We start from the raw sequence: 19,059 nt of genomic DNA on the forward strand, positions 1-19,059 counted from the left end.
AAATTGAATAAATAAATGTCCTTGTCTCTCTGGTGTAAGTATAAGTCATAATAATAATGCTTTTTTTCTTCTGCGTTTAGGGGCACAAACAAGTTTTACCTTTGAGTTGCCAAACCACAAGCTTTGCTTCCAGTCAAAGGTGTCCCCGGTGGACATGTCCACTATGCCGCCATCAGCCAGCCTCACCCTGCCCCCAGTCACCATGTCAGGAGAGTACATCATGGAGGACCACGAGAGCCACTCAGACCAAGGCTGGGCTCCTGACGACTTCCCAGCAAAGCAAGGAAACTATCTTCAAGGCAACTACCTGCGCTGTGTAGCTGAGGTAAGAGGCTCTGGATGTGTGCCAGGACAATTGGCCACAGAGATGGATTAAGAGAACAGCCTTTTGTTGATTTTTAAATTGTCCCTTCTGATGTGCAGATTGGTTCATTCGAGCACAACCTGACCACGGACCTGCTCAACCACCTGGTCTTTCTGCAGAAGGTCTTCATGAAGGAGGTCAATGAGGTCATTCAGAAAGTCTCAGGTACTGTACCCAAAGACTCACACACACTTACACTTTACAAATTGTAAGACATATTTTACACGTGTTTGTGGCCTGTACAAAACTATGTCCTGTTCATTGAGACTGTAATGGCCCAGTTTTCCCCTCTGATCAATAAAGTTAATCTAATCCTAAACATCTGACTATTCCCCACAGTAGTCTATTAGCCTATAGCTCACTAAGCTTGATAGATGTAATAGCCCAACATAGAGAGAGCTGGGATAAAGGAATAATGAAAACAGTGTAGGGACAGGTCTTTAAATGTAGTTGCAGTGGGACATATTAGAGCTCACACATAAAGAGGTACACACTCATAGACAACTTTATCCAACTATATTGCACTACATCTATTGTTTCACACAGATTGAAACTTTGATTTTGACTTGTTTACTCTCTATTCATGCAGGTGGAGAACAACCCATCCCACTGTGGAATGAGCACGACACCTCAACAGATGCGGACAAGCCAAAAATTCTGCTTTATTCTCTCAGCCTCATGTTCAAGGTAACTCATCAACACACATAAGACAAAGTGGCAGGATATTTGTTGTGTATTTCTGAGTGTCGGTTAAGCTCTGAGTAATTCTTCTGAATGCCATTTTCTTTTACCCAGGGAATCCAGATGACAGCCACCACTCCTTCTATGCGAGCTGTCCGCTTTGAGACGGGCCTCATCGAGCTGGAGCTATCCAACAGGATCCAGTGTAAGGCTCAGCCCGGCGGCAGCAGCAGTTACCTTAAACTGTTTGGCAAATGTCAAGTGGATCTCAACCTGGCTCTTGGACAGATCGTCAAGCACCAAGTACGGATCACTAACCTCATAATTACAAAATACACCAACCAGGCATAACATTATGACCACCTGCCTAATATTGTGAAAGCTCCGGGAACTTTCACAATATAGCACAAAACACAATCTTACAGAATCCACATTTTAACCTCTCAAATTTGGACCTTTCTATTTTTTCTACACATTCCCAGAATCAGCACAACCTTACCTAATTGATTGTCACTCAATAAAGACTACATTATATAAAGGGAGATTAGCCCATAAAAACTGAGAACTTGAACTTGAATTATTTTTTTTTTTTTACTTACTTTAACATTATTTAACATTTTACACATTTCTCTGGATTGCGTCAGAAGTTATGTGAAGCTCCTAGCTTCTTCTGTTCATGAGATATGCCATTTTTGGGCAGTGTCCAGGAGAGAGGATTTTTTTTTGGGATCATTGTAGTTCCCTGTCCAACACCCCTTCCTCCCTAACTTTACAGGTGTATGAAGAGGCTGGCTCCGACTTCCACCAGGTGGCGTACTTCCGAACTCGGATCGGTCTGCGGAATGCTCTGCAAGAGGAGATCAGTGGATCCTCGGACAAGGAGGCTGTTCTTATCACGCTCAACAGGCCTATTGTGTTTGCCCAGCCGGTGGCATTTGACAGAGGTTCAGTCTCATTTTTCTCCTCATCACATCCAACATCATGCGACAAAGCTTCAAATTTTTAATGAAAACATTCTCTAACTATTGTCTATCATAAACGAAAAGAAAGAAAAATCTAAACCAATTTGGCACAAGACTGTTATTTTTAAATAAAGGCAATGTTTCAACACAGCAGGAACCAGCATATTCTGTATTATGAGGCAGCCTTCAGTTTCCATTAAGTATTGCGCCTGCTCTGCAATGAAATGATTTTCACACACACACAAACTACACTTGGTGTCTCCAAATCTAACCCAACTTGTTTTACAGTCAGGCTTTAATTTGAAGTTCTTTCTGCTCACCCATGTCCCCTCCTGCAGCTGTGCTCTTCTGGCTGAATTACAAAGCAGCGTATGACAACTGGAATGAGCAGCGCCTGGCTCTCAATAAGGACATCCATATGGCCACCAAAGAGGTGGTGGACAAGCTGCCAGGCATCCAGCAGACCTCAGTCCAGGCCTTCAGCACCCTCTTCCTACAGCTGACCGTCAACGACCTGGGCATTTGCCTGCCCATCACCAGCTCATCCCAGGTAAACCTGATGCCCTTTATTGTAGTCGTCCATTGTCAATATTATACAGCTGTAACATTTTATCCAGAAGTTTGTATATTGTTGTTTCTAATTATGGAAACAACAGCAGGTTTGCGGTCTGTTGACTCGAAGGTCATTTAGTTAAAATTATCACTTTTAGTTTAATTTTAATGCAAATAATGTAATCAGCAAGCCAAAACCTCTCACAAGTTTTAGCATATTTTGTCGCCATTAAGTACTGTGGTTCATTTTATAACTTTGTTTCAATCCAGCAAATGAAATGCACACAAGATCTTTCTTTTTAAAATAAGTTTTTTTAGCGTTGTCTATTGACAACACTATTCAGAGATTTTTTGTCTCTAAATCGAATTGTATTTAAAGCAAAGAGAAAAATAAAAAGCCCACAGGAATATTTTTTTCTGGCTTCTGTTGTCAAACGGTTGATAAGAAAATTACATTTTAATCATCTCAATTAGCACTTGGCAACAATTAATCTCACACTGTTCCCAGCTTTCATTTTGTTTTTATTATTAGCCTAAAAACACAATAGCAATCTTGTTCTTTTATCTTTCATAAAAGAACAATTCCTCTGATATAGATCTTGATTTCAGTGTTACCCATACTTAAATTGTTAGTGGGGAGACTGTCAATAAATCACACACCCTTATTCCCCTTCAGAACTTCTGTAATGTACAGCAAAAAATTGCTCATTCGATACACAACTACAGAGCATGCACACACAGACTGGCCTGTATATAATGGAAACACTTAATATACAATACAGTTGGTGGTTGTTTGAGGAAGTGATGTTTTATTTTTCTAATTTTGTCCACAAAATAATTTTTTGTATGATGATAACTCTATTCAGCAGCAGTAGTGCATAACGTGGATGTAATGTACTGTGTGTCATTTCAGTATTCAGACTGAGAATTTTATATTGTTTTTCTTATATGTAAAATAATTCAGAAATACCTGCTAACAGCGCAGTTTTTAATCATTGTATTTTTCTGTCAAGATATGCGTACCACCCCTACACACTAGTAGAAACTTTTAGGGGAAACACTGGATGTCACTTGTTATACTTTCAGCATGTCCACAGAGACAACATATACCGGATGCTATGTCACACTTATTTCCATAGAGAGGACAAGCACCAGCTACGGAGGGCATCCACTCTGAAGCTGGGGCCAGCACATCAGTAGGCCGCCATAAAAAAGCACGAAAAGTAACCTGCAATTTATTACACCTCCTGTGATTGCTTGTTGTGGGACTATGACTTACTGTGATACTTACTCTTTCATGACACAAGTACACTGCATCACAAGTGGTCTTTTTTTTTTAAAAATGGCAGGTCGCACCACATTGTAACAATGAAGTTTCCCCACACAAAGCTGGCATAACAACTAATGAAGCTTGAGCGGGTGTCTGAGGTGTTTGGGCATGTGTAATTACTTCACACTAAACAGAGGTTATGCCTCTGTTTAAGTTGGTGTCCAGAGTTTTGCTTGTGTCTTGCTGAAATGGAAAGATTTTTCAGGCTAATCTTTTAGAGGCTGCCATGAAATTGTGTGACATTTACACAATACTAGATATTCTAACGACAGACTCTTTAAACATGAAAGAAGTGGAAATTACCTGGATTCCTGCAGTAATCGCTCCACAATTTGCGGTCTGATTTGGTTCCAAGTCAAAATTATAGAAGATCAATGGTTATTACGAGGAGAACATAACCTTCCTCTTGTTATGATTGGAATAATAATCGGACCCCTATTTCAGGGCCAGTACAGAGTTAAGCCAGAAATTCAAGTAATCTTGGCGATTTATTTATTTAATTATTCATTTTCTCCTGCAATGAAACACAACCTGAAAAGCTTGTTAACATTTCACTCATGGGTGCATAATTACGGGATAAAGCATAGAATTTTTGAAAAACGTATGTGTTGATCATAATCATCTGAAGTAACTGATCATAATTCAAGTCAGCTGAAGATATACAGTCCTGTAGAATGAAGTGTTACAAGTTGGTTTTGCCTTTTCCAAACAATTGGAAGTGGGTTCTTTTTCCATGTACTTCCCCTTCACTTGAGGCCTGGATAACCCCCTCTCCCTGCCCCTCTGCCAGGCCAACCACAGCATAGATTTTGACACCGGCTCAGCTCTGGTCCTAACCATCGAGAGCACGCTGATCACTGCCTGCTCTTCGGAATCCCTGGTAAGCAAAGGCCACTTCAAGAATTTCTGCATCCGCTTCGCCGAGGGCTTCGAGACCTCCTGGGACGACTGGAAACCTGAAGTTCGAGGGGATCTGGTCATGAATGCTTGTGGGTGACGTAATCTGTTCAACTGAGTCTCAGAGATGCTCAACAATACAGAAACATTTTAAACGATGCACTGTATAGGCCTATTATCATGTGATTAATGATCTGAATTCAGTCGATAGAATGGATTTCTATTCACGCCGGTCCTCTGAATTATTGTCTGGCTGTTGTGTGTGGTCTGTATACAGGTGTAGTCCCTGATGGTACATATGAAGTATGTTCCAGGACCACAGGGCAGCCCTCTGCAGGCAAGTTGTTTTTACCAATCTACCTCAAATACAGATCAATAAGCATGAAACACAACTGTCTGAAAATATTATTTTGCATTGAATTCCTCCCCTGCTGTTTTTTTCCCCCTCCTCCTTGTTCAAAACAGAGAGCAGTAGTGCTGGTACCTGGACTCTAAATGTGCTTTGGAAAATGTGCGGTATTGACGTTCACATGGATCCCAACATCGGCAAGCGCCTCAATGCGCTGGGTAACACGCTTACATCACTGACGGGCGAGGAGGACATCGACGACATTGCAGACCTGAACTCTGTAAACATGGCAGACCTTTCAGATGAGGACGAAGCCGACACCATGTCGGCCACTATCCACATGGTCAGTCAGTAACAGGTTCATGTATATGTACATGTTACACATTTCATTTCTGTAGATTTGGAAGTTTAGAAAAAAGAAAAAAGAATTACCCTGGCACATAACCCTTCGTAGAACCGCAAATTGTAGTTTTGGCTCTTTCGTTTTTGTACTTATTTGAGAGTAGTGTCAATCCTCTCATCTAGCTCTCTGCAAGAAAGCCAATAAGCATGTTTCCCAAAATGTTTAACTATTCCTTTAATATCTCTTCAATACATTTGAAGAGTTCACAGCTGATTAACCGTGAAGCTTCAGCAGGTAGTCCATTCTTCCACCTCTCCATCCACCTGTCCCTGCCGTTGTTCACAGAGTCCAGAGAGCCAGTTCAGCCCTCGGCTAACTTTAAGGAAGCGCCTGGTAAACCACATCCTGGGCCTCAGCCCCAGGCCTCAGAGTGTGTCTGTCCCAGCTGACTACTTAAACTGTCCATCGCCTCGCCTCCCGGCGAGCAGTGCCAGGTCCCAAAGACCTCTCTCCTGGGCTTGTGTATGTAGCCACCCACTGTGTTCAATTGTTCTGGGCTGACAAAATCACTTGCAAGATAGCATTACATCTCAGTCACCTCTACTTATCAAAATGAAGGCTGTGGATTGGAAAATGCTGAGCAATGCTGTTTTACGCTTTGAATAAATAGCATGATGATGGGAAACAGTGCCCCTTAGCATTTGCTTTCACTGCCCTCCTCAGGGAGCTTCAATGATGGGTGAAATGAAACAAATCAAGGTTTTTTTTATTTTCTCCTCTTGCACTTTGAGTGGAATGGTGATGGTGGTGTCGCTTGTTTTGTTTTGTGATTTCTTTTTTTAAATGATACCTGGTGTTTGGATCGGACTACATATAACCTATTCTGATTGAATCATAACAAAAAATAACTCTAATCAAATAAATTTGGGATGTATCATACAGTGGCTGCCTGGTGGAAGGAATTAATTTTGGGTTTAATCAGTAGTTTTGTTTCACTTCATCATCAGTTTTTTTTTTTTAAATTTGTTTGGCCCAACAGGAGACCATTGACCCTAGAAGGCAGATACCGATGGGGAACCAAGTGATTGACGCTCGTGGGAGGAAGTTCACCAAGAGGGTGGTGGATATCAGAGAGCTGAACGAACAAGCCAAGGTCATCGACGACCTCAAGTAAGACTCCGCTTAGTCATTTGTTGATTCTGATCCTGTCAGATGTGATATTGATGGATCTCGATTAGGGCCGCAACTAACAATTATTTTTTATCATCGATTATTCTTCAGATTATTTTCACAATTTATTATTTAAGCTATGAAATGTAAAAATACAAAATCTTCAAATAGCTTCTTTTGTCCAGCCAACAGTCATAAACTTAAAGATTCTTTATCCCATTTACTATCATTAATGACCAAGAAAAACAAGAGCAACAAAAACAACAGCTAATCCTTACATTAAAGGATACTGATGTAGCAAATGTTTGCATGAAAAATTATTAAAGCAATTAGTTGATTATCAAAATAGTTGCTAATTCATTTTCTTTTGATCGACTCTTGATTGCCGCTCTATTCTAAATGGTTACGCTGGTGAAGAAATATCTTTCATTCACTGCTGTTCATTTTGTAACTACAGAAAATTGGGAGCCAGTGAAGGCACTATCAATCAGGAGATCCAGCGCTATCAGCAGCTCGAGTCTGTGGCCGTTAACGACATCAGAAGAGACGTCCGGAAGAAACTGCGTCGCTCCAGCATGAGGGTGAATGCTCCTATATTCACCTCCCCAAATAGCACTTTAGTCGCCAAAGAAGTTAAATATTACTCTGAAATGGATTTGGACATTTATGAAACCTGTTTGTGACTTTGTGTTTGTTCCTCACCAGGCTGCCTCTCTAAAGGATAAGTGGGGTCTTGGCTACAAACCGAGCTACAACCGCTCCAAGAGCATCTCGGCGGTAGCAGGCCGACCCCCTCTGAAAAGGATGGACAGACAGAGGTAAAAAAAAAACCTGTTTTTCCTGGTATCATATTATTATGAAAATTATACTGTTAAGAGTTCTTCATGCGGCATTTACTGTAAATACACGAGCAAATTACCGCCGTCTCACACCACTGCTACATGTTTTTGAAACACATTTCCCATTAACCTACTTGCAAAGAGAATGCAGTGACTCACAGATTAGAATGTAGAGTGAGGAGAGAATGTGGTCGTCTCATCTGTTTATAGTAATTATGGAGATATCTCCGGTTTAATGTAGTAATGATATTAGAACAGTTGACACACTTTTACTGTGCCAGTGGAAAAACATTAAGTCCGTGGAAGATAAATAAGTCGGAGTAAGTGGAAATGAATCTGATGGGTAACAGTTGGTACTTTGATTAATAAGTGTGAAGTTAACATTTCCTGAATCCAACAATAAGGTGTCGATATTCTTAATTTTAAGTATTTGTATTTATGTGTCACATGCAATTTTTTGTGTCACTTGACTGTGTTCATAGTTCCAGAATAGGAGATGTGGATGATTTACCAGACATGCGTGTGGATGCGTCCTCTCCTGGACCCCGTGTCACCTTCAACATCCAGGATGCGGTAAATTTATTTTAAAAAATATCCTTAATAACCTAAACGCTGACAAAATAGAATAAATACTTCAACACCTTTTAGCTTTTTACAGATTTGACTTTACCATTGCTCTTGACACCTTTTATTTTTAACCAAATCGATAACTAAGACCATGATAAAGTAGGTATGTTTAGCTTGGTGTTGTTTCATGTTGACAGGTCATCATGTCATCCTCCATTTCTATATGTTTGTCACTGTAATTGTTCTCAATACTACACATTATACTGCGACTCATGTCATGTGGACATGGGAGGGATTTCAAGGATTTCATTTTGGATGAGCTCATTTTGAATAACTCTTTTGTTCATTTGAAGATAAATAATCAGGCCTTGGACTCTGCATTTGCACCAGTCAGTCCAGGAGAGGTATTCAAGGTATATGGTTGAAAAGATTCCATTTAACAAATTAAAATACCTAACCAACACCAACAAATACCTCTGTTTCCTCTTCTCCTCTGTGATCATTTTGACAGCGCTGATCGCTCTTTGAACATGCACAATCAAAACAGGATGCTAAATACATATACACTAATGTTGTGTTTATAACATTTATATTTATTGTAAATATATTCATTTTCATGATGATTTACTGTAATCCTGCTCTGTCAGTGATGTGGTAAATTCAAATTTATATTCTACAGTCAGATAATTACAAATGGCATTCTATTAGAGATGTGAGATAGAAATTTGTCTCTGATCCTAGCCCAAGCATGATTTGAGAAATTCATTTTCTTACACAAAACTAAGACTCGCCTCTAAATACAGTTTTATAGTTTAATCAGTCCTGAGTTGCACATTCTCATCCTGTCTTGAAACTGCATCAAAATCCAAATCAACTTTTCTTCAAGCTTAATATATTTTGCCCCTGAACTGCTGATGTTTGTCACAACACTGATTCCTCTCTCACTCTGACATATTAGATCGACTTTAGTTTAGGCTAAGATTATAGATTAAGTATGATATTAAATAACCTGGTGTTATTACCATAACAAAAGAGGTTTATGATAAAATAATTAGACAAATTTGACACATCACGCCCCACACCTAACTGACATTTAATTCCTTTCCTCCCTGAAAGTCTGACAGAGACTTTGGCTGTAAGACCATATCAGGCATTGCTGTGATAAGCGCAGGGTTGTGTGGTGATGTGAGAAGACACAAATGAGAGAGTATCATCGTTTGGTCCATGAACTCCGCTTGGGTAGCTCCCAGTTTCCGACTCCAGAGAGGCTTCATCCGCTGGTGCAGTCTGCTGGCAGCATAATGTTGTATGAGGCACCGAGCAACATTATAAAAACTCAGAGCAATTTGGTGAACCTCTGAATGTTTGTGCATGTTTCGATAAATCATTTTCTGTTTCACCCTGACACCAAATGTGTCACGTCAACCAGCGTTTATAAGAATACCCGAAGAACTTCTATTATAACATAAGTGTCATAGTAGTGGGCTATGTTATTGCGTCTTTTTAGGTATTTAGTAAAAGTGAGAAACTGTTTGACCAGCCAGCCTGATCAACTGCTTACAGTATGTGCTGGAACACAGCAGCATGACATGATGTTGTGTTCATCCAAATGTTTATTTCAACAACACTGCGGTCCGCACTACTACAGCCTAAACATACTACCCACACTCAAAATGAATGGGATAAGCATTTTTGCCACAACACCTATTCATGTAACCCAATAATGAAAATTCAGTCATTATCTACTCACCCCCTTGTAATGGGAAATTGAGATACATTTTGTAGTCGACAAAACATTTCTGAGCTTCACAGCCTTGATGGCCTTGTTTTTCTAAAAAAAAAAAAAAAAAGACACTCACAGAATGGGTCCATAAGCCTGTATGGCCTTCTCCAAGTCTCCAGCAGCTGCAAGATCTCAAATTGATTTGAAAAGACATTATTTGCAACATCGAGCTTGTGAACCCACTTCAGACAGGTCGCGTGCTAACGCTTTTGGTTAGCAGCTAAAGTGAAGATTTTAAAAAGTGTGTAAATAACAGTGAAGAAATCTTTACTCTTCCAAGCAATGGTCTGGGTTGTTGAAGGTTATTACTTTATTTATCTACGAATGCTTTGTTGACTTTATTTGCCCTATGATTTAATCTATTTACAGGGGTATTTTCCTGCTGAATGATTAGATCTTTTTTCACTGCACAAAGCCTCCAGTATTCACTGTTTAATAATGGCAGGCCCAGACTGACTTCACCTAAGGCTACATGCTCAACTTATGGCTCCCTTCCCTGGTCATTTGGCCTTAACCACCCACTTTGCCTCTGATTTATTAAAACACTTGTTGTCCATCATTACATTGTTGCCTAAAAAGACTTTAGGTGGTCAGTAAAAGAAAACAACAAAACCTGACAAAGAAAGACAAATGTTGTTGTTGTGATGCCCCTGGAACAGACCTTAATCCCGATTAGTCTCAGATGCAGTTAGCAAACATTCACAACATTTCTATCAATATTAAACAGCAGTCAGTACCTGCCTCTGGGATCTGTTGGTACTGTTGACATTCCAGCTTATTTCCAGCTGTCTTTAAGGATGCAAGGCTTGAACATTTTTCCATTTCTACCCTCTTGAGAGTGTTTCACCTTTTCGTTTTCATCTTCTTCCTGGTTTCAGGCTGTCTGTCTTTCATTTCTCCTCAAAGAAAGTGCATGAACTCGCAGCTTGTGTGAGATTAGTTGATGGCTGGTAGTGTTCTGTTATTGATCAGAAAACTCGACATCTAGACTGAGCTGTGAGATTTGATTTCAGCATTTAAGTAAAGACTAAAAAAGAGAAAATACCAATTGACCATCATGGTCCAATCAACAGAACACTATCTCCTCCACAGTTTTGATTCCATGGCTAACTTCCTACTGAAGACATCCCGTTGTTAAGTAGGAAGAGCTATGGGAACATGAAAATGTTCCCCTTTTGTGAGTTTGTCTCTCTGTCCTTCTCTGAAGTTTCCTGAGGAGACAGAGGTGGACCTGTTGTCAGTAACCATCGACGAGCCATCCCATCCTCACAATCACCATCATCTCCATTCTCCATCCGTTAGCGAGGACCAGCAATCGGCTTTCAATTCCCCCGTCACCCCCGCTGTCTTCTCACCCATACTTCCCTTCCAGCACGACGATATGAGGCGTGACGACCTATCCTCTTCCTCCTCTGAAGACTCCGAAAAGGAGGACGAGTTTGAACGTGATAGACCGCCAAGCTACCGAAGGCCCTTGTGAGTCGTCTTTTTGTTATGTTCGGTTTTCCTGCTCAAACATTCTTGTGATGAACATTAGATGAAAGGAAGCAAAGTTAGGCTTTTCTTTTATGATTTATTTTCTCTACTATGAATAAAGCTAGACGACTTCCAGCATTCACTAAACAATCCCTTTCTTCTTTTCTCCTCAGCCAAGCGTCTCACAGGAAGTCCTCTGGGTTCTCCGCTGTGAGTCAGCTGTTCAGCGAGCGCTGGCCGAGCACACCCGCTGGCCGCGGCTTCAGTGGCCCGACTACTGAAAGAAACATTGACTTTGAGCTTGATGTCCGTGTGGAGATCGACAGTGGGAAGTGTGTCCTTCACCCCACCACTCAGCAGCCGGAGCATGAGGACATTTCCCTCAGGAGGTGTGATTAAAGGCACAATTCTTACTCTGATAATTTTGTAACTCCTGTAGAGAGAGACAATATTTCATGTCTCACTCACATCTTCTGCTGTGATTCATGAAAAGAGTCAAATTAAACTCTATATTATGAAATCCACTCAAATGATTTGCAGGATAAAACTTTGTCCTTGGCAAAAGCAAGGAATAAAACTTTCTTTTTCAGGGAACTAAACAGAATAAGACATAAGCAGACCTTTGAATGACGGGACTCTTCTCCCTGTGGGTTTTACAGGAGCTGTGAGCGCAGCCTCAGGAGTCTGGACCAGGAGTCTCCCCCCAAAAAGAAGAAGCTGCAGCCCACCTACACCTCCACCACCCATCTCCTAGCGGGCAAGAAATGTCCCTCGTCCCTGCAGACCAAATCCAACGACATGGAGACCACAGTCTTCTATATTCCAGGAGTAGACGTTAAGGTCAGCGTCTCCCTCAGCATTTACTATCTCCTTCTTGTTTTTTTCTTTGTTTATTTGTGAGACCCACAAAATCACTTACAATCCTTAAAGTGAAACTGTCGCCAAAATGCAACCTAGGCTTTTTTTTTTTCCTGAGTCAAACTTAAAGCATAATTTAGACGAAAAAGACACTTTTAGGATTTACCGTACTTTCGTTTTCGGGTCAAAATCATTTTCAATTGCATGCTAGGGGCAACATTACGGTACTGTAGCATGAAAATCGCTATTTTTAAAACACTAAGAAGACTAAACACAACATGAAACTTTGCTTGTAGTATCACCATGGTCGCTACACATGAACACAAGCATTGAGAACATTTGAAAATTATTTTGACCTGAAAACGAAAGTACGGTAAATCTTAAAAGTGGCTTTTTGTCGTAATTATGCTTTGACATGAAGGTTTGACTCGGGTTCCTTCACAAAAAAAGCCTAGGTTGCATTTTAGCGAGAGTTTCACTTTAATATCATCTTTTTTAGAGCATCATTACTCCAGACATACACTACAGACATGACATTTTTCTGCTGTTAAATTAGAGAAACAGCACTTAATAAAACTTATGTGCAGACTTGTGAAAGATGTGGATAGTCTCACCTTTTGCCTGTTGGGCGCATTGCTTATTCTCTCATTGTATATCGATCAGTTCTCATCTCATATAGAGTGTGATACCGCTGTCACACTAGACAAAAAAAACCATTTACACTCAAAAACATCTAACTTTTATCATTAATGTAAATGTTCAGAATCAGCATTCATTGGGGTGGCTGTAGCTCAGGAGGTAGAGTAGTTGCCCACCAATTGGAAGGTTGGTGGTCCAATTCCAGGTCCCTACAGTCTACATGTTGAAGTATCCTTGGGCAAGATATTGAACCCCAGATTGCTCCTGGTGATTCTTCCACCGGTGTATGTATATGAATGGTTATCGCTGCTGATGAGCAGGTGGCACCTTGCATGGTAGCCTCTGTTACCAGTGTATGAATGTGTGCATTAATGGGTGAATTCTGACTTGTGTTGTAAAGCGCTTTGAGTGGTCGGGAAGACTAGAAAGGCACTATACAAGTACAGTCCATTTACCATTCACTCCAGAATTGGCTCCTGCTCCAATCTACTGTGATGGAAACACAACACATGGGTGGACACGCTAATTTTCACCCCTTGGCAGGCACGATAAAATGTGGCCATTGTTACACTGTTTCATCTGCCACTGTTCAAGCAGAGCTCGAACATCATTCAGTCGAGCAGTGCTGAGTTTGAAAGAGAGACCAAAGTAAGAGATATTTTAAAAAGTAACCACCGTTGTCAGTGGCTTCTGTATCACTGCCTGACTTTTTAGCTGCCTAGTGCATTGTGCATGCACAACTCTCACTAGAGATCAGAAAGAAGCGAGTTGCCTCTAATTCAGAATTTTACTGATTTAAACTTTTTGAAACAAGCCTAACATCTTCTGGATGTAGTATGATGATATGATCTGCTGTTTTCTCCTATTACCTGTAGTACCAGTGTGTTCGTGATGACGAATGTGACAAACAGAAAGGCAAACTTGCAGCTGGCAATGTGAAAGACTCAATCACCTATTTTTAGTTGTTTTTTTATGCTCGTTTAAAAAATCCTGCATATACGCACTAATTTTGGCGTAATGGAGTCATGCTCATCTCAAACACTTTTATTGGCTCCAGCAGGTGCCGTCTCAGTGGGATGGGGTTAGTTGTGTGATTCAGAGGCACAGGAAATGTGAGCTCAAATCAGAGAAGGAAAGTTGGTTTATTGTAGTGCCAGAAAAGATACAAAGAGATGGCAAAGATTACATTTAGAAAACCTTATTTTAGGCCTATTTATGAGTCAGGACAGGAACTGCCATAACGCATATCATGTTTTGCCAAAAAATAAATTCTTGGCAAAAATAAACGCTCATGTACGCTGCCCAAAAGAGTTGGCATAACTCAACAGAAGTTAGATATCATATAATTTCTAGCACGATCTAAAGAGATATGTTGAGATTTTGTTTTTGTTTGCTTCATGGGCTAATATCCCCTACTGTAATGTAATGAAGTCTTTATTGAGTGATGTACACAATTAGCAGAGTTTGAGCTGATTTGGGCATTGTGTAAAACTTGATGATTCTGTAAAATATGACAACTCAATAAAGCCAAAACACAAAGGTAATCAAAAACAGAAAGGTCTTAAATAATGATTTCTTATTTTTCTCTCCCCCAGTTGCACTACAACTCCAAGACACTGAAGACGGAGTCGCCCAATGCCTCGCGTGGATCCTCCCTCCCTCGCACTCTCTCCAAAGAGTCCAAGCTGTATGGTATGAAAGATAGCGGCCCTCCCAACCCTCCCACTGCTGTCCAAAACAAGACTAACTCGCTCCTACCTCCCCCGCCCCCACCTATTCCATCAGGTACTGAGCATCGCCTCGTTTTAAATTGCATGCCCTAGCACCATTTGTAACCACTGACACTAGTGTGCCACGCCTCTCTGAGCTGATGATTTACATCCAAACATGGAGCCACCGAATCAAATGCGTGTGATATCATCCTCTATTTTAAAGCATGAAACCAGACGGTGCCGTTGATCAAACAGGCTCATGCATATTGATGTGTGCTGCAGAGGGGAAGATGCCAAAGACCATTTTTATAAAAATTGCTTTAGAGATGAACTTTCAAAAGTGGTGTTGACACACAGTCCAGGCCACAGATGATTTAAACTCCCATGTGTCTTTGCAGCCAAAGGTAAAGGCAGTGGAGGAGTAAAGACGGCCAAGCTGTATGCCTGGGTGGCCCTACAGACTCTGCCAGAGGAAATGGTCATCAGCCCCTGTCTGCTGGACTTCCTTGAAAAAGCACTGGAGACCATTCCTATCACTCCAGTAGAAAGGAACTACGCAGGTTTGTTTGTTGTGCCTGCTGATATTTACGAACCCTCTTCTCAGAGGACTGGTAATAAAGTATATTATTGCAAACTCTTCATGTGTTTGTTTTTTCCATCAGCTATGGCTTCCCAAGAGGACGATATGGGTCAGTTTGATACGGAGCAGCTGGAGGAATCCACCACCTCCCTGGTTTCCTCGTCCACATCAGCCTACTCCTCCTTCCCTGTGGATGTGGTTGTGTACGTCAGAGTCCAGGTACTTACAACCCCACTGTAATAGTTAAATTTTTTCTATCTTTGTTGTTTTGTTTTGACAATTTTTTTTTTACTAAAATAAGTGATACAAGATGAGGATTTATTTCAGCCGATACCGATAACTGATAATTACCTGCTACCGGCTACACAGATAACAAACAGGTTAACGATATTAAACAAATACGCTGAGAAAAAACAGATGTCTCTCCTTTCAGATGACGCTATTACCACGGCGTTACATGGTGCCACAACATGGCAGAAAAGGAGGGGCGACTTTTATTTTATTCATCTGATTTTGCATTAGCTGCAGTGCACACCAGCAACCACCAGGTGGCACGTGTGAGCATTTCAGACTACAATGAACACATCAGGGCCCTGAGTTTCTCTCTCCTCCCTCTCGAACAAGACGCGCTGTTTCATTTCCTCAGTGATTCAGTCTGTATCTACGGAGCCCCTCTACGGTCACATGGTAGAAAAAAAAATGGATGTGGAAATCTGTGAGCACGGATTCGCAATCCGTGCTCACAGATTTGAGATATTGATAGTGATCAATAAACGATAAAGATGATGACAACCACTCTATTTGACTGTATATGAGTAAAATGCTCCATTTAACTGGAGGAGGAGGAGCGCTGTGGTGCGGTCTCTGTGTGCGTAATATGGTGCACAGATCCCAGTTCTTATGACCTGTCGGTCCGACGTGAGGTCTATTATTCTAATTAATCGGGGATGGGATGTGGATGGGTGAAATAATTCAAACTTGATGAGGAACATGTTAATAACATAACCTGCAGCCATCCTCCATCATCTTTTTGCCGGCTGAAGGCGCGCACAGCACAGTGCAAGTGTTGTAAACTGTTTCTCCTGTGTAAATGCGCGCATCGTCTGTCTTAAGGGGGAGACGCACTTAATGTATCTACAGGATTCACATTACGTGATTTTTACTGTTGCTATGCACATATTAACTAGTTTAGCCCCATCATCTGAAGAACAACAACCCATAAAATTACAATTTGGCGTATTTGAACAAAATCAACAACAGTTACCAACAGCCATAGTCCTTACAACCTTAACCAATGTGTTGTCACAGGGTTTATTGTCAAAATAAGAAAAATAACAGCTTAAATCCCTGAGGAGCCACATTGGCATTAATGACAGTTGCATCCACACATATGCAGTTTACTATAGTTCCCTCAAACAATGTAACGAAGATGCATATATGTAGTTACACATCTTTAGCTTATTTAATTTAGTCCAAAGAAGAGCTGTTAAAGTTAAATATCAGCCTAAGCAGTCATATTGACATAGTATTACACTACATACATCCGCTTCCTGTGGAGTCAACCAGCCGAAATACGGACAGCGCTATTGCTGAGCACGTTGTGGTCGGAGTAAAATCCTGTCATTATCAGGATTCTAGTACTCTGCTGCCAGCTAGCATCTATAGTTATCGAGTGCAGCCCCCATAGTGGCAGCATCACCGCGGTAACGCAGCGGCAAGCGCGTCATGTGAAAGGAGAGACATCTGTACACTGAAGTGAGAAACTCCGAGTGAAATGTCAGTTATCGTGTGTGTTTGCAGCCCTCTCAGATCCGCTTCAGCTGCCTGCCGATGTCCAGGGTGGAGTGTATGCTCAAACTGCCCTCTTTGGACCTCGTCTTCTCTTCTAACCGTGGAGAACTGGAGACCCCAACGGGAGCCCACCCTACTGACGGCTCTCACCCACCCTCCTCTACTCCACCTGGGCAACACGTCCCCAAACTGCCTCCCAGCAAAGGTATGCAGGGAATGACTGGCAGAATAATTAGGCTCTAATGTTTTCAGAGAACAAAACATTTGCAGTCAAATTCTTCTATCAAACACAGTGAGCGCATCTATTAGCTGTCACTCCATGCCATGTCTGCGCCCTGTGTGATTTGATGCTGCTCACAGCTTGTCCTCTGACATTCATTACTCTGCTCTCCGGTATGTCTTTCTGTTGGATCAAAGAAGTTCTGCCATGCTATTGTTATTTCTCTTCGTTATAGTGCATCATGGGTGTATTTACAATAAATGTACAGTTTTATACAGTTATTATACAGTACAGTTATTATATTATAGTATACCGTTAACTTTTTAACTTATAGGCAGACTGTTCATTCTGACCTGTAGGTAACTCCTCTTCATTTGAAAATGTGAGTCATAGATGGGGGTTTGACCTGTGAATTGTGGTGATCGTCGCATTAAAGTTAATTAAAGCCTATTGTATCTGCTTTTTTTACCCCCCCGCCTCTGTGTTTTCCCACCTTCCTCTTCCTCCTTTCAGCATCACCGTTGCTGGGGAGCCCTCTGGGCAGGAGCCGACACAGCAGCAGCCAGTCCGACCTCACCACCCCCCCCAGTACCTCCTCGGGCCTCAGCTTCACTGCCTGCATGTCTGACTTCTCCCTCTACGTCTTCCACCCCTATGGCGCCGGAAAGCAGAAATCTGCTGTCACAGGCCTGCCTCCGGGCCCAGGGCCGTTAGGTATGGAAAAACTTGTTGTATTATTCTACTGTGCTAATAATAAAGGATGGCAGTTTAGAATGTTACTGCTGATTAACTACTTATTTTCCTCCTTTACTGTGGATATGATTTCTGGAAAAAGAGAAGAATCATGTACAAATGTGCCAAATCTAGTGGGCGTCTAGATAACCATGACTTGATGCTCTATGCTGACGGATATATAGTGTTATCTTATGCCATTTGTTATTAATGTATGATCTTGGCTACAAAGATGGAAATTAAAGTTGAATGACCTTTTTCCGGAAGGTACAGTCGACGAGGAGCCGTCTTCTGTAACAGGAAGAAAAGACTCGCTGAGCATTAACCTGGAGTTTGTGAAGGTCAGTTTATCCAGGATGAGGCGGAGCGGAGGCCCCACCTTTATTGAAAGCTTCATTCCTACCAAAGGTGGAAAAATGGACACCACCCTCATCAACATCTCAGGTACGTCCTCACCTCCAGGAGAGGCATTTCTCTGTTAGACGTACAACAGATCATACTGATTGTTCATGGTTCAGTTGCTTGCTGGATTGCTTGGAATGGGTTTGTGAAAAGATTTATTTTCAGGGCAGGGGAATTCCCAGCTTAAGTGTAGGAATATCCGGGGAATTAATAAACGAGTGTATTGGAAAATGTATTACAATACAACACAATGGTCTCAACATCAGTTTCTTAGATGCTTTGAGACTGCTGTTCAAGTCAACGTCTGGAAAATGTTGAAAACGCACCATTTATTGTCCATTTGAGCTGCAATGGTTAATCAATTAAATGTCAACAATTAAATCAATAGACAACTATTCTATCTACTGTATTAACTAACGTCGAAATTATCTGATTCCAGCTTCTTATATGTAGATATATTCTGTGTTCTTTACTCTTCTATGACAGTAAACTGAATATATTTGGCTTGTGGACATTTGAGCACATCATCTCTGGCTTTGGAAAACACTGATCGCCATTTTCGCCATTTTTTGACAACCAACTAATCAATGAATCAAGAAAATATTCCACAGACTAATTGACAGTGAAAATAATACTTAGTTGCAGCCCCTATTGTCAATTATTTCTGTGTGTTTTGGTTTGAATACAGTCCTTAGAGAAATATCCTATTCAGTGGGAAGGTTCACGATATTGGATATAAGAAGTCTTAAATGATTGTGTTGTATTAACACTTACAGTGTAGGACTGGTCCAATTTACAAGTATAGAAATGAG

The 19,059-nt window shown here is 41.1% G+C and overlaps 1 protein-coding gene across 1 annotated transcript in view; it reads left to right on the top strand.

Moving 5' to 3' along the window:
* Positions 1–19,059, top strand: part of kiaa1109 (KIAA1109) — an 84,906-nt gene that overhangs the window by 54,053 nt on the left and 11,794 nt on the right. Inside the window, exons 55-78 of the mRNA XM_084382144.1 lie at positions 81–325; positions 424–529; positions 954–1,051; positions 1,160–1,348; positions 1,821–1,989; positions 2,346–2,557; positions 4,680–4,878; positions 5,064–5,123; positions 5,252–5,478; positions 5,824–6,000; positions 6,518–6,648; positions 7,106–7,229; positions 7,354–7,466; positions 7,970–8,060; positions 8,408–8,467; positions 11,045–11,313; positions 11,487–11,702; positions 11,973–12,153; positions 14,406–14,595; positions 14,921–15,082; positions 15,185–15,321; positions 16,903–17,098; positions 17,627–17,827; positions 18,113–18,289. Of these exons, the coding sequence (XP_084238270.1) occupies positions 81–325; positions 424–529; positions 954–1,051; positions 1,160–1,348; positions 1,821–1,989; positions 2,346–2,557; positions 4,680–4,878; positions 5,064–5,123; positions 5,252–5,478; positions 5,824–6,000; positions 6,518–6,648; positions 7,106–7,229; positions 7,354–7,466; positions 7,970–8,060; positions 8,408–8,467; positions 11,045–11,313; positions 11,487–11,702; positions 11,973–12,153; positions 14,406–14,595; positions 14,921–15,082; positions 15,185–15,321; positions 16,903–17,098; positions 17,627–17,827; positions 18,113–18,289 (3,930 nt within the window). The remainder of the gene's footprint in view (positions 1–80; positions 326–423; positions 530–953; positions 1,052–1,159; positions 1,349–1,820; positions 1,990–2,345; positions 2,558–4,679; positions 4,879–5,063; positions 5,124–5,251; positions 5,479–5,823; positions 6,001–6,517; positions 6,649–7,105; positions 7,230–7,353; positions 7,467–7,969; positions 8,061–8,407; positions 8,468–11,044; positions 11,314–11,486; positions 11,703–11,972; positions 12,154–14,405; positions 14,596–14,920; positions 15,083–15,184; positions 15,322–16,902; positions 17,099–17,626; positions 17,828–18,112; positions 18,290–19,059) is intronic.

The sequence above is a fragment of the Pagrus pagrus genome (genome assembly GCF_965226575.1).
Source record: "Pagrus pagrus genome assembly, chromosome: 18".
In the NCBI taxonomy this organism is placed as follows: domain Eukaryota; kingdom Metazoa; phylum Chordata; class Actinopteri; order Spariformes; family Sparidae; genus Pagrus; species Pagrus pagrus.